The following is a 14015-nucleotide window of genomic DNA, read 5'->3' as shown; positions in this document are numbered from 1 at the left end:
GGTGAGTGGGCAGGGCCGGGCCGGGCCGGCGGCTGCAGCGCCGGGGTGTCCGTGCCGGGGGGCCCGGGCTCTGCCCCAGGGCTCTGAGCCTGTTCTCTGCTCCGTTGCAGGCAAATGTGCAATACCAAGATGTCCTCCCTTACGGATGCCGCTTCTGTCACCGCTTCGGAGCAGGAGACACTGGTCAGTAGCCCTGTTGGACGCGGGAGTTTTTAGTGCTTTTTTGTGGAATTTTACCTGCTCGTATTGCAAGGCCGCCTTGCTCAGGGAGCAAGGGTGAGAGGAATGCTAGGAAACCCGGTGGAGGGGGTCTCTCTTTGATCTTGTAATTGTGAAGCAAATCTGGTCGCATTCCAGGTTGAGACTTGAGGGCGATGGGTTTAGGTCTAGACTGTTTCCTGGAGGCTTATGATGATCTTTACAACCTAAGGTTTTCGAATTTGGCACATAGACTGCTTGTGAAGTAATTTGTCATTGCAACTGAAGATGTTCGAGTTTGGCGTTTGCACTTCCTCCTCTATTTGAATTCGTGAGCGAGTTGTAATAAGAGTCTTCGTTTGTGTTTAAGGCTTTGCCTGTCCCGGGTTTCTATTATGCAGTGACAGTTCTACTGCCGTGACTTTCCACGTATGTTTTTCTGAGGATGGAAACCCGTGACTTATAACTGAGATGTGAGTTAAAACCGGCATGTGTAGAGTGACGGTTGAACTGGATTGGTTTTTTAAGAAGGGTGACGCTTAAAAGTGTGTACTGATAGCAGGACTTCAAAAAAGCAAAGCAACAGCACAGCAGACTGTTCAAATTTGATTATTTTTTTTTGTTCACATTTTTTTTAAGTCGTCATAGTGTGATGCTACCGGCTGCTGTCACATCCGTGTGGCAGAACAGCTTCATACTTGCAGGAGTCGGGGAGAGGGCTGAGGAGTAAAAGGATCTGAACCCGTGGGTCTAGTTGTGGGTTCAGAGATCTGAAGCTGTGCTTTGCCTTCCTATGCTCAGCAGTCCTTAGGAGTTTAAGAAGTTACTGTTTGCTTCCTTTATGAAACTAAAAAATGCTTCATGCTCTAAATAATTCAGCACTTAGGAAGGGGTGAATAGGCATCTAGCATTGTTCATAAGTTTATTGCTTCATCTGCGACTAGTCTGTTAATGCACTAAAACTTAACGGTGGATTTAGGATATTTTTGAAATGGCGGGTAGGGAAGTTTCACCTGCTTCCCTTAAGGATTTATTTCTTGTCTTGTGGTAGTTTATTCACGTCTTGCTATAAAGTGTTTCTTTTCTATATTTTTAAAAATTATGTTAGGGAATATATTAGGATACCTAAATATTAGTCTGTCCTTAGAATGGTTATTCTGTTATTCAAGTGGCAGTATACTGCACTGGGAACTGACAGCGGCTCCGCAGATGTATTCTCTGCAGTTGTGACAGCCCCTGCAGCTTGTTCTCATTTCCTGCACTGGAACAGCTGTTTGTGGAACCAGTGTAGTGAATGGGATCAGGACACTGCTCTGGCCAGAAAGGAAACGAACTAACAAAAAAAAAAAAGACTCGGGGGGAAGTGATTTTTTTGTTTGTTGGAATTTTTTTCTGTCCTCTACCTCAAAAATTGCCACACACTGGCTGCAGATATAACTGCTGCCACAGTGGGCGGGAGGGCATTGTGGAGGCAGGTGTGATTGAAATACAATGGAAACAACAGGGTGTGCTTATCACAGCTAAGAAAAGCCTTCAAAGGTAAAGCAGCTCATCTGGTAAATGCAAACCCGCAGCCTCAGAAACTGTCTCAGGAAGAGACAAGGAAAGAGGTGAAGCAGTGTTTTGCTTTGTGACTTGCACTCTGGACCTGACAGACGGTCACAAAGGTCCCTTTTACCTACCTCCCTCCTTCTCCCTTTAGAGGTCACTGTAATGTCTTAAGGCATGAAGCTGAATCCCCAGAACCCAGCCCTTTACTTGGAACTACTAAATGAATCCTGTAGCTCAAATCGAGGAATCTGTATGTACCAGATTAGGGTATTAGGGGCTGAGGTAAGATGTACAGTGTATGTGAAGTTTAGTAGGATTAGGTTAGTGTTATTCTGAGTTTAACTTTGCAAAGAAAAAACTTGAACACAGATGAAGGTCTAAATGTAACTGGGTGTTTGGATATCAGATGAATACAGGAGAAAACCAACCTGTGTAAATTAGTGCTTACTGTTTTTCTTCTTTCCCACACAGGTTAAACCAAACCCCCTATTTTTGAAGTTGTTAAAGTTAGCTGGTGCAGAAAAGGACACTTTTACTATGAAGGAGGTGAGAACTTTTTTAATCACTAAAGCTTGATTACAGTGAATACAGGCAGATTGCTCTTGAGTGAATGGAGGGCATTGTAGTTCACAGCTTTTGTAGAAGGTATTGAAACCAGGTACTGGTTTTGTTTTCCTTCTGACTTGTTGGGTGGTGTTTAGCAAGTTTTTCAAATTCTGAACAAAACTTCCTGGCAATAGAAGAGAACTTAAGAAGAGTACTTAGATGGAAATCGTAGCTCAAAGAGAGTTTGAGGCAAGCAAAGTGAGAAGAGCAAATGTCAATTAATTTAATGTGTTTTCTCTTAAACTTGAAACAATAGAACAGGAGTACTTAATGTCTGTGTATGTCATTTATTTTACAGGTAATATTCTATCTTGGACAATATATTATGTCTAAACAATTATATGATGAAAAACAGCAGCATATTGTACACTGTGCAAATGATCTCCTGGGGGATTTGTTTGAAGTAACAAGCTTTTCAGTAAAAGAACACAGGTAAAATGGGATTTTTTTCTGAGCGTCTGGTTGTGAAATAATGGAGAACATAATACATATGGCCTTTTAAACTCTTTGCATCTCTAAAGGTGGTAAGCTGTCTTTTAGAATTACATGTAGCTAACATTAAACATATCTTTATTCCCATATAAGGAGACTATATTCAATGATTTCGAGAAATCTGCTAGCAGTCAATCAACAAGGTAAGCTAGTCTGGGAGGACTTTGTTTTGGGAAGTAACAGTAGGGAAAATAGAGCTTAAATAAATGCATCTTGCATGTAGTGATAACTTAATTCTCTTCATAGTTAGCTATTTGGCTTTACACACTGTTGTCCAGAATGACCATGAATAGTGAATCAAAGCAAACACTGTTTCATTTGGGGGAGAAAAAAAGAACAACCTGAACTGCATTTATGTAGTTTTGCCAGACTAGAACCAGAACAAGCACAGCCAGAGCTGCACACAAAGTTATTGAACTTTTTGTTTGCAATGAAGTCAGGACAAATGCTTTTTATTCTTTCTGTTAGTGTTCTGTTTTAATTTTCAAATCTGAACGTGGAGGACATTTAGAACTGGTCACTCTCAACTACACTGAGTCCCCTTTTAGAAGGTCTGTGTACTTTCAAAAGCAGCTTTTGGTATCTTTGTGGGTAGTCACATCATAAATGGAGAATTGTTATGTACAGTCCTGCAGTATAAAGATGCTCAATATAGCAGAATTTAAACAGTTGAAGCAATTTTGTAAATTGGCTTCTAAATCCATATTCCAGTGCCCTTTGTTGCTAATTCTTCTAAAGGCAAGTGTTCAGCTGCTGACGATGGGAAACATGTTCTCTTTATTAGCCCTTACTGTGATGCTTGCAAACTTAAATTACCTCTTGAATTCCTTTATTGGATGATAGTTTCTTAATTCAGGGTCAGTCTGGTAGTAAGCATATATAATTATTATTTTTTTTTTCTTCTATTTAATGCCTTTTTAATTCATTGTTTCTGTAAGATGTAAAATACCTGGTAGAATGTACCTTGGAGAGGAAGAAGTGTAAAATATTTCCTGCCTATTCTTTCCTATCTGCAGAATCCCAACTAATGCATAGCTTGCATTTGAAGGTGCTTATAATAAAATCCTGAGCTTCTTTGCAGGCAAGATTTCTTCTTCCTCCACACTTTCCCACTTCAGTAATGTTACAGGGAAAGTGCTGTACACACCTGAGAAGCAACAGAACAGGGTTGCTTTTTTCCCATTGATACTGTATGTCTGGATTTTAAGTTCATAATTTACTTTGTAAATGGTAACTTCTCTCCCTTGCTTTTACTCTGTTGTTTTTAACCCTGAAATTATCTTTCTGCTGTGTTTCATTGCTTATTTTTTTTGTTTTATTTCAGACTCCAGGCTTGCTGACACTCCTGAGGATGATGCCAGATTTCAACTTGAAGAAAATGTTCTAAAGGTGATTTTTTTTTTTTAACAAATGTTCTGAGATGTGAATTCTGTTTAGTTTTGCGTGACAGTGTAAATAGTTTAGATGCAATTAGTTGATTCTAGCCTTTTACTTCATATTCATACTCCAGCTTACTCAGTATTTCTGTTAACCAGGAATCAATGCAAGAGTTAGAAGAGAAGCAGACTTCATCAAACGTGACTTCCCGACCAACTACATCCTCTAGGAGGAGAACACACAGTGAATCTGGTATGTGCAGATTTATGATGCAGGGGTTTCAGTAGCATTCTGTTGCTTTACTGACCTTGAGATATACTGACAATACTATTCATGTTTCTCTGCTTATCTGAACCACAGTGTTCAGTCTGGAAGAAACACACGTTTCCTTGCTTTGCTCCAGTGTCATGTCACAGTTTGGATCTCTGGAACCGTTAGTAAGATGATGGAATAATTTGTTCCAGAGATCTCTTAAACCTGTTCACATCAGCAGGACTTAAATCAGTTGTATTACCCCACATGGTGATGAGTGATAACATGAGGAGAACAGTTTTGTTTGTAACAGACTGGTGTAAATAAATTCATTTCCGTTCCCTCTATAGACAGCCACAAAATTTCAGGTTTTGCTTGCTCTCTAAACCCTGTTTTCACTGGATTTTAGTTGCTGGCAAAGACATTAAAGGTCTGGTAGTAACGATACGTTCAGGTACTTGACCATTCTTTAAGCACTTTTAAAAAAAAGAGTCTGGTGACTTGAGCATCATATTTGTCAGCAATTACCGGCAAATACATTTTAAAAGTCTGGATATTTATTCCAATTACAAGCAAATAACAAGCAGATGAGCATAAACCTGAATAAGTCCTTCAGTGGATGCGTTCTCTGTAGTTCTACTTAAATACTATTTGATGGAATTTCTTAAATTAGTTCGTTCCATCACTCAACTTCTGCTACCACGTGACTTGGTGGTTGTAATTACCTGGCCAGTGATGACCTTCTGTCGCTGCATAGAACTTCCTTCTCTTCAGTTGCTCAGGATCAGCTTTTGTGTAGTGTTTTTTTGTGTTCATTATAGGCACTGTTAGTCCAAAAACTGTGCTGTGTTGCTGAGCGGTTTGCACTAGACTAAAAGAACTTTTTAATGTTGTAACAAAAACTGGTGAAAGGATGGAAAGTCTCAGTTAAGTGTCACAACCTGTAATATTTAGGCATGACCCAGACCATGTAAGGTCCTGTGTTGTGCTTACTTATTGTAGGTTTGATTATTAACTCTTGTCTTTGCATCCATTTATTAGTTTGTTACAACCTTAAAAGTTCTTTTAATATAGTGTTTTTATATACACTTTCTTTCTAATTTATAGGAAATCTTCCTTTTAAACCACTATTCTTGTTAAATTGGGATGGTAGCGGCTCCTTTGGAGCCACTTGTATAGTGTATAGACACCTTGTGGTGGTACAGTATCAGTACGGCATGGAGCCATGACAACTAAATGAGGACAACGATGGACAGGAGCAACCCTTGGGCCTGGGGGCACCAAATTTGGTGGGGCTCTCAGGGCGGAAAAAGAAAAGAGAGGGGCTGAGCCAAGAAGCACCAAGGGAAAGTAAGAGAAGTCTCAAAGTATGTACAAGTGTTTTGTTCTCTTTTCTTTTACAATGAAAGATTCAAGACTTGAAGACTCGTAGAGTATCAGGGTGTGTTTTGCAAGGCAGGGGAGAAGCTGGGCAATAGAGGGTGCAAAAGGCACCTGAAGGGGGGCAGCAGGCTCTTACTGAGGTCTGTTGGACCAAGTTGTGAGGCCTCTTGGGAAGTTTCACTCCGCTGCACTTACATGCTGACTTCGAAATGCCTTTTTAAATGCAATTGCATCTAACAAAACACTCAAAAGTCAGTGGAGCTGAATTTTTACTCGCCTACCCCTAAAATGCTGTCCCCCTACTCCATAGGCTGCTGTCGGTGGTTGTTTCAAAACACATATGTAAAAAGCATTGTATTTTTGCCTTCAAGCATTTATAATAAGCAGAGATTAAAGCAATGCTTTCAGAGGTCAATTTTTACATAGTATACCTTGAAGATTTTCTGGCTAGTGTGTGGTGAAAGTCATAATGGTTTGTTACAGAAATCCTGTTGAGTAAATAAAATACAGTTGCATATAGTGCAACTATTAACTGTAAACTTGTTGAGCTGTCTGAAACTTGAACCTGAACTTACCTTGCTTAGCGTGAGATACTTTGTATGCATGTAACCCAGGACCTAAGTTGTTCTGTCTCCCTGTAAATTCTGGGATGGAATCAAGCCCTCTGGAAGTGCCGTTCTGTCTATTGACTGTAGAGGGAGCTAGCACAATTCTCGAAATTGAGAAAGGTTTAACATGTTGTGTGAAATGGAGTAAAAATGCTTCCAAATTTTAAATTATTTTATTTTCTGCATGGGGAGACTGCCATTTACAGACAGTACTGATGGGGCAAGTGGGGAAAGTCAGCCTCTGGTTTCAAGAATATTTCACATTTTTCACGTTTCTTAGTATTACTGTATCTTACTTTAATAAGCTTTTGGTGCCTTTACTTTTTTCCCCATAAATTAATACTGAATAACTTTATTTTTCTTAAATTCCTGTATAAGTAAATTATACTTCTAAGCTTCTGTTAGAATATTCAAAACTGCACATTGCATAGATGGTTTTGGAGTAACAAAAATTCTTGAATGTGCCCAGAAGAAAATTCTTCAGATGATCTGCATAGTGATCGAAGAAAACGACACAAGTCAGACAGCATTTCGTTGACGTTTGATGAAAGCCTCTCATGGTGTGTAGTCAGTGGTCTGTGCCGTGATAGAAGCAGCAGCAGTGATTCCACAGATTCTCTTTCCATTCCTGTAAGTCAAAATATATTTCCTTGTGGTACAAGTGTAGATATGCATCTTAAAACATCACACTTTTAGCTAAAAGTGCCTTCAGTTAAAAGTGAGGAAAGAAAAGAGGCTAAAAGAAAAGTTGGTGTGTGGGTGGAGTGGGTTCTTTCATAGATCTGCCAAAAAGCTGAAGTAAATTTTTTTAAGTATTAACTTTGAATATTCTTTTAGAAACAGGTTCTTACTGCTTGGCACAGTATTGAAAAAAATGCCAGATTTTGTGTTTTAAAATAAGTATTTTTTAGAATGCTAAGAGAAGAAAAGCACTCATGGACACTCTGTAATTCAGAATAGTTGGTAGTTGTGGTACAGCTTTTGAGTGTACCTAGTAATGCCCTGATGGTAATGCTGTGTTAACTTTCCAGGCTGTTATTATTTTTTATTGTTGTTTTCAGCAAACACCAAGGCAAATCATCTGTGGTTGAGTTAAGTCGCAAAGAGCTAAACTACCAGTACTCCTAGTCTTATACTGGGATTATACTGGATTGACAACTACTGATGTATCTTTGCTCTTGCTGTTTTATAGTTGTTTAGCCACTGTTTCAAAGTAAGGTTAATGCAGTTGATGAGAATAGAGAATTCAATGTCACAGGCAACAACAGCATGTTCTTGCATCTGTTCTTTGATGTTTTAGGAGTGTCTGTGTAATAGTAGCTGCAGTCTTCGAGATGGCTGTAGGTTGACTGCAACCTCTTATTACAGAGCCAACAAAAGGCTTTCAGATCTAACTTTGTTTTTACCTATCTATAATTTGTCTTGTAAAAGATGTTCTGTGTAACAGCAGCTGGTCTCATTTTTCTGTAGCTATTAAACTGAGTATTTCAGTTTTATGAGCTATCTTAACAGTAATGGTTACAGATTTGGACTGGTGAAGTTGAATGTGGACTCTTTTTTTTTTTTTTCTCTTTTTTTCAGGATCTTGATGCCAGTTCACTAAGCGAAAACTCTGATTGGTTTGACCACAGTTCTGTTTCAGACCAGTTCAGTGTAGAGTTTGAAGTTGAGTCTATTTATTCAGAAGATTATAGCCATAATGAGGAAGGACAGGAGCTCACAGATGAAGATGATGAGGTACATATTTGTTTCGTTTAGGATTTTTTGACTGAGGGGAGCAGTGAGGGGGGAAGGAAACTTAGAGGAGTACTTTATGCTGAGATTCCAACAAGAACTGCGTTCCACACAGGTGAAATACACTTCAGGTGTATTTCAGGACTGTGTGTGCTATGTCACAAACTGCACCCACTAGTTCATTAAATCAAATTACATGCTTGTGCAGTTGAGACACTGTTAATGCACTCACTGGGCAGTAACTGGAATCACGCTAAGACTTTTTACAGGCTCTGAAACAGACTTGTTGCAGTCTGAAAAAGTCTGTCTGCTGGAGTCACTGGCTGTGTATATATGTGAGTCTATTTCTGTATTTTTTATTAGGGAAGTGTATTTTGAGCTTAGGCAACTGAATGAAAACTTTCCTAGTCTCTCTTTGCAAAGGGATGTTTCTGAGTCATTTGCCTAAATGAGTATAAATGATACATAGAAATGCTGAAACACAATTTAAAAATAATTAATTAGACAAGAAGATGGTAAAATTGTGCTTACCATAATTTTCAAGAGATCTGGAATGTCAAGAATGAAGTGGGAAGTTACCTTGTTTTTTTCTGGGGTAGTTTTCTTGCTTCAAAGAGATGAACCAGCTCATAGCAAGGTTAGGTAAGTAGCAGAGGCAGAATTTGCCAGGAACATAGATGATACTTGAGAGGCTGAAAGGGACTGACTGTACTGATGTACACCAGGTTGTAGTGCTGCCGAGCTGGACATGAGGTAAGAGTGATTTGGAGGAAGAAAGGAGTGAGGCCTGCCCCTGCACCCAACAGCAGTGTTGAAAATTGCAGAACTGTTGAGATTGGAAGGGGCTTCTGGAGGTGATCTTAACCACCCTACATTGCTCAAGCAGAGCTGGTTGCCCAGGGCCATATCCAGATGACTTTTTAGTATCTCCACAGCTTTTTGGAGGCTCAACAGCTATTCAGGGCAACCTGTGCCAGTTGCTTGGTTGCCCTCACAGTAGAAGAGTGTCTCCTGATGTTCAGAGAGAATGTCCTGTGTTTTTTTATTGGTGGCAGTTGCCTCTTACCCTGTTGCTGGACATCACTGAAAAGAGACTGATTTCATCTTCTCTACACCTTCCTTTCAGATTTTTATACATGTTGATAAGACTGCCCTGAGCTTTCTCTTTTCCAGGCTGAATGGTCCCAGCTCTCTCAGCCTTCCCTTGTGTGAAAGCTCCTCTGATTCCTTAATAATCTTAGTGACCCTTTGCTGAACTGTTCTCAAATAGCTTCACCTCTCACATATACTGAGGAGTCCAGAGCTGGACACAGTGCACCAGGTGTGGCCTCACTAGTGCTGAGTGGAGGAAAGGATCACCTCTATTCTAGAAAGTGGTACCTCCTATCTGACCTGTCTGTTTTTCTTCAAACTCTGTGTTAAAAGTGTGAAGAGAATACTTGTCTCCCAAAACCAAGTCACTGGATTTTGTGGAGTTACTTGCTAGCTTAACATTTGCTTAAAAAATTACCAGAAAATCTAACAGGTTAAAATCTATCAGATTGATTACAAAAAAACAGTGACATCAGTTTTTTGTTTTGTTTTTTTACTTAAACTAGGTGTATCAGCTGACTTTTTACCAGGACGAAGATAGTGATGCTGATTCATTTGATGAAGATCCAGAGATTTCTCTAGCTGTAAGTAAAAACTTGAGTGGCAAAGTTGGGTGAACTGAGAGAGCAGATCAAGGGGTATAGATGAGTTCAATTGCTACCAGTGTTTTGGTTTTTTTAAGAATTAAGTTTTTCTGGCATGCTTGAAGATTTCACGATAATATTTTAGTTATTAAACATGTGTTTACTAAGAAGTCTTTATTTTATTTAAATTAGTAAACTTCCTAGTCCGTTTAAAACTAACTTACAGTTTTACTGTTGAAGGAAACTATTTGGAGCCTAAATCTGACTTGTACAAAATGCAAAACCAACCAAACAAACCCAAAAAACTGTATATTAAAAAAATTCTTATGAGTTGTAAGATCTAGTTTTATTGTCCAATCTGAATGAAGGAATCTGTAGCATACAAGTATGTTACAGGGAAACCTGTTTTCAGACCAGCACTATAAAATCAAAAGATTTTGAGGCTTTTTCTGAATTCTGTGAGAGCATTCTTGAAGTGTGGAAAGAGATTCAGGAGCTTGAGGCGAAATATGTAGACATGAAAAAAGCACAAACTGAAATTAAAACGTAGTGCGTCTTTTTATTTTCACAGTTGAAGCTTGAATAAAACTGTTATCCAAACCTGTCTAAAGTGTTGCAGTCCCTTGATGGTCTGCAGGATTAAGGGACTTTACTATGTGTGTAAAACATAGGGTTGGCTGCTATTTTAAAACGTAGCACTGTTTATGTTTGAAGAAATACGTGTGTTATTTTTTGGAATTAGAATTATTTTTTCAAGCTTTTAATGTCACTGATGTTCTTCAGGACTCAAAAAGTGCTTTGAATCTTCTAAATAAGTTTTGGGTTGTTTTTTGGTTTTATTACCACTATGGCATGCATTATTTATAAAAAGGGTCTTTCTCCTTAAAAATTAAGAGTATTTTTAATGGGATAGCAGCTTGTTTCCAGCGTAGCGTTTGAAGTAACCTCTGAGACAGCAATGTTGCCGTTTTGTTTTTTTTCAAATGGCCGAGTTTAAATGCTGCAGTGTCAGAGTGCCCTCACCCGGCCGTTTTCACACCAGCAGCTTAGCACCCCACATGTTAAGTGACTCTTCAACCTTGACTAGTTTCCATGTCATTAGTCTGTTGTTGAAAATAACGGGAATGGTGACCATTTTATCAGAAAGAAGTTTTTCATGAGGTTCTCTGAAGACTCTTGTGGTTTGGTTTCTTCAGTTTTGCATAAGAAACTGCAAGTCTTTATTCTACCTCAATTTTTATTTCAAAATCTATCGCTAAAAGAAAATCAGAGCCTTTTAAAATCAAGACTAATTTAGAACCGTAAAATGGGCCAAACACTGTATGGAATTTTAAAATTGTAAACAAGCCGATAGCTCAAGATAACTATTCTTTTGGCAGTAATAGATTGTTTATAATCTCTGAATACTTCAGTTGTAAGTATTCCAAGTAGCTTAAGCTGTTCCAACCTTTAATTCACTAAAGGATTATTGGAAGTGTCCCCAGTGTAGTGAAATGAATCCTCCGCTGCCACGACATTGCCACAGATGCTGGGCTCTTCGTGAAGACTGGCTTCCAGATGAGAAGAGTGGTAAATTGGAAAAAAGCAAATTAGAAGATTCCTCCCCACTAGAGTCTGAAGAAGGTATTGATGTTCCTGACTGCAAGAAAGTGAAAGTGACTGACAAGAAAGAACCAGATATGGAGGAGAATGAGGATAAAGCCGTACAGATTTCTGAGTCACAGGAAAGTGAAGATTATTCCCAGCCATCAACATCTAGCAGCATGTTTTGTAGCAGTCAGGAAGACTGTAAAGAACCTGAGAAGAGAGAAATGCAAGACAAAGAGGACAACATGGAATCCAGTCTGCCTGTTACCAGCATAGAGCCCTGTGTCATCTGTCAGAGCAGGCCTAAAAATGGCTGCATCGTGCACGGCAGAACAGGACACCTCATGTCATGCTTTACATGTGCAAGGAAACTGAAGAAGCGGAACAAACCCTGCCCGGTCTGCAGACAGCCCATACAAATGATTGTACTAACTTATTTTAGTTAGATAGATACTTACTGGAAAGCCACAAAAGGACTTTGATAAACTGGTTAAGAGTGTAACAAACTATTTTTGTAAGTTTATTGGAAAATTAATATTTTGGGACTCTTTATATATGGTGTGAAAAGTAATTGCTGAAATAAATGCATACGAGTTTTAAGAGGTTAGCCTGATATTCATGTCAGTTTGAAGATTTAAAATCCCTCTGGGTAGAAATAATCAATGCCTGCAAACTACCTGCCTCTCTTGAGTGCTTTATGTTCCATACAAGTTAATTACAGCTGTTTTACTGGATTAAATACACATGTTAAAACCCAAATTCAACTATTATGAGAGGAGAGATGTGTTGAAAAGGCTATTCATGAGTTCCTCTTAAGACAGTAGATTTTCCAGATTCCCGTATCTGTTCCTTGGTAAAGACACCAGGCTCAATCAGAACCCTCCAAATAAGTCAATTAAATAAATAAAGTATTGTCTCCCTCGTTCCCAAAACTTAAAATTCATCCACGTAACCAAATTACAGAGGAGATCTTACCAGGGAGTGGGGGAAGATCCAGTAAACATTCATTAAGGTTTTTGAGCGTCCCTTATTTTCAAAGTCTGCTTTGTAAACTTCAGGACTGTGTGTCCTGAGAAGTTACTGATCTGAGTTCAGTCTTACAGTTATCTCTTGAACATCTGAGAAACTGGTTTTTAAAATTCTGTGTGGGTTTGGACATTTGCACTATCCTGATTATCATTTTAGAAACGTGAGAGAAGACTTGAACAGGCAAGATAAATGAAGGAAATGCTACATAATGTCAAGTCAGGCATTATGACGTGACAGTCATTCTTTTTCTGCACTTGTCTTTGACTTCAGCAGTGCAGCATGCAGCGCAGGGTGTTTGGGCAACTGAAAATTGGTCTCACTGGAGCTGGACTTTACTACTTTTAGCTCTTGTCTCCTCACTGTGCTTTGTCAAAACCTTTGTGAAACCTGGAATCTACTAGTTGACTCAGTTCTTTGTTGTTTGTAGGCAGCGTGAGCATATTTCTGAAAGCTCAGGTATCTTCAGAATACAGTTACATTACTCATCTGAGCTGCTTTTCAAATGGAGAGTTTCTATGCCAGTGAATTATATTTATGGTTTTGGAAAACTAGGTTACAATATTAATTGTATGAGTTTAGCACCTTTTAATTTTACAGGTAGTTGCTTCTCATCTGCTCAGTAGAGAAATGGCAAATAAGTACTTGGGGGAGTGCCAAGAATGGAGTTGTTCCCTAAAATGTGCTGTGTTACTATCCCACAGGCTGAGCTTCCTTAATGCCACCATTACCAAACTATTGATGCCTGTGTGCTAGCACAAAGGCTTTTACTGCCATAATTACCTTCATGTCAGAGCTGAAATACTTGCTCTTGTATAAAGTATCTGTAAACCAGGGCTGCAAGTGCCTGGAAGAGAAGGAACTACCTTGGAAAAGGACATGAAGCTATACAGAAGAGATTTGGCAAAACCTTGGTTTTTAAATGCCTTCATAGGTAATGGCTCAATTACCAGGATCAGTCATGTTTTGTTTGTACATTTGAGCTAATTTTTGAAAAATACTACTAAAACACACTGGTATCTCTGAAGTCTTACCATAATTAGTTTTAACTATATGAAATGTAAACCCCAGTTGTATATGTTTCATCAAATTTCTTGTCCCTTGCAATTTGTAAAGCAACAGCAGGTAGCTGGAAGTCCCAGTTCTTTGGTCAGCAGAATCCTTTCGTGGGATTTGATAATCCTTCAGCCTGAGACAGAGAAGTCCTTTGGGCAGATACTTAAATGTTTCAAGTAGGGATCCTTCTAATAGATGGCTGCCTGCCTTAATTCACACTGCTTCCTCTTCATTTTTGTTTTGATAAACTGAAGTGCAGTGAAGCTTGCCAAGGCTCTTCATTGCACCTGCAGATCAGAACCAAACTGTGGTCATACTGCGGTCTGGAACGTGCAGCTGGTTGTAGGTGTGTCTGTTCAGGATTTGATAACATGGAGACTTCTTAAAAAGCTTCATCCATTATATCATCTTCTTTGTCTTAGGCTTCAGTGTGATACCTTCTCTGCAGTCGCTGAGAGAGCTGGGCAGC

The 14015-nt window shown here is 39.1% G+C and overlaps 1 protein-coding gene across 3 annotated transcripts; it reads left to right on the top strand.

Moving 5' to 3' along the window:
* The first annotated feature begins 111 nt into the window (after nucleotides 1-111).
* MDM2 (MDM2 proto-oncogene, E3 ubiquitin protein ligase) lies at nucleotides 112-12052 on the top strand. 3 transcript variants are annotated; one of them, XM_009997729.1, is made up of 10 exons: nucleotides 112-183; nucleotides 2221-2295; nucleotides 2654-2787; nucleotides 2941-2990; nucleotides 4172-4236; nucleotides 4383-4476; nucleotides 6937-7097; nucleotides 8049-8204; nucleotides 9800-9877; nucleotides 11341-12052. In XM_009997729.1, the coding sequence occupies exons 1-10, from the start codon at nucleotides 115-117 to the stop codon at nucleotides 11908-11910; spliced, it is 1452 nt and encodes a 483-aa protein (XP_009996031.1). In that variant the 5' UTR covers nucleotides 112-114; the 3' UTR covers nucleotides 11911-12052. The 3 variants fall into 3 exon arrangements, with proteins under 3 accessions (XP_009996031.1, XP_009996032.1, XP_009996033.1); XM_009997730.1 differs by having other exon boundaries at nucleotides 115-183; nucleotides 6940-7097; XM_009997731.1 differs by lacking the exons at nucleotides 4172-4236; nucleotides 4383-4476 and having other exon boundaries at nucleotides 115-183; nucleotides 6940-7097; nucleotides 11341-11910.
* Nucleotides 12053-14015: the final 1963 nt, after the last annotated feature.

This window comes from Chaetura pelagica, unplaced genomic scaffold, assembly GCF_000747805.2.
Source record: "Chaetura pelagica isolate M959 unplaced genomic scaffold, ChaPel_1.0 scaffold314, whole genome shotgun sequence".
NCBI classification, from domain to species: Eukaryota; Metazoa; Chordata; class Aves; order Apodiformes; family Apodidae; genus Chaetura; species Chaetura pelagica.
This window is presented reverse-complemented; position numbering and strand designations above follow the sequence as displayed.

Coding starts and splice junctions, on each gene's coding strand:
- MDM2 (XM_009997729.1), top strand. CDS start 115: ATGTGCAATACCAAGATGTCCTCCCTTACGGATGCCGCTTCTGTCACC. Junction 184..2,220: donor CTTCGGAGCAGGAGACACTG/GTCAGTAGCCCT, acceptor TTTCCCACACAG/GTTAAACCAAACCCCCTATT. Junction 2,991..4,171: donor GCTAGCAGTCAATCAACAAG/GTAAGCTAGTCT, acceptor GTTTTATTTCAG/ACTCCAGGCTTGCTGACACT.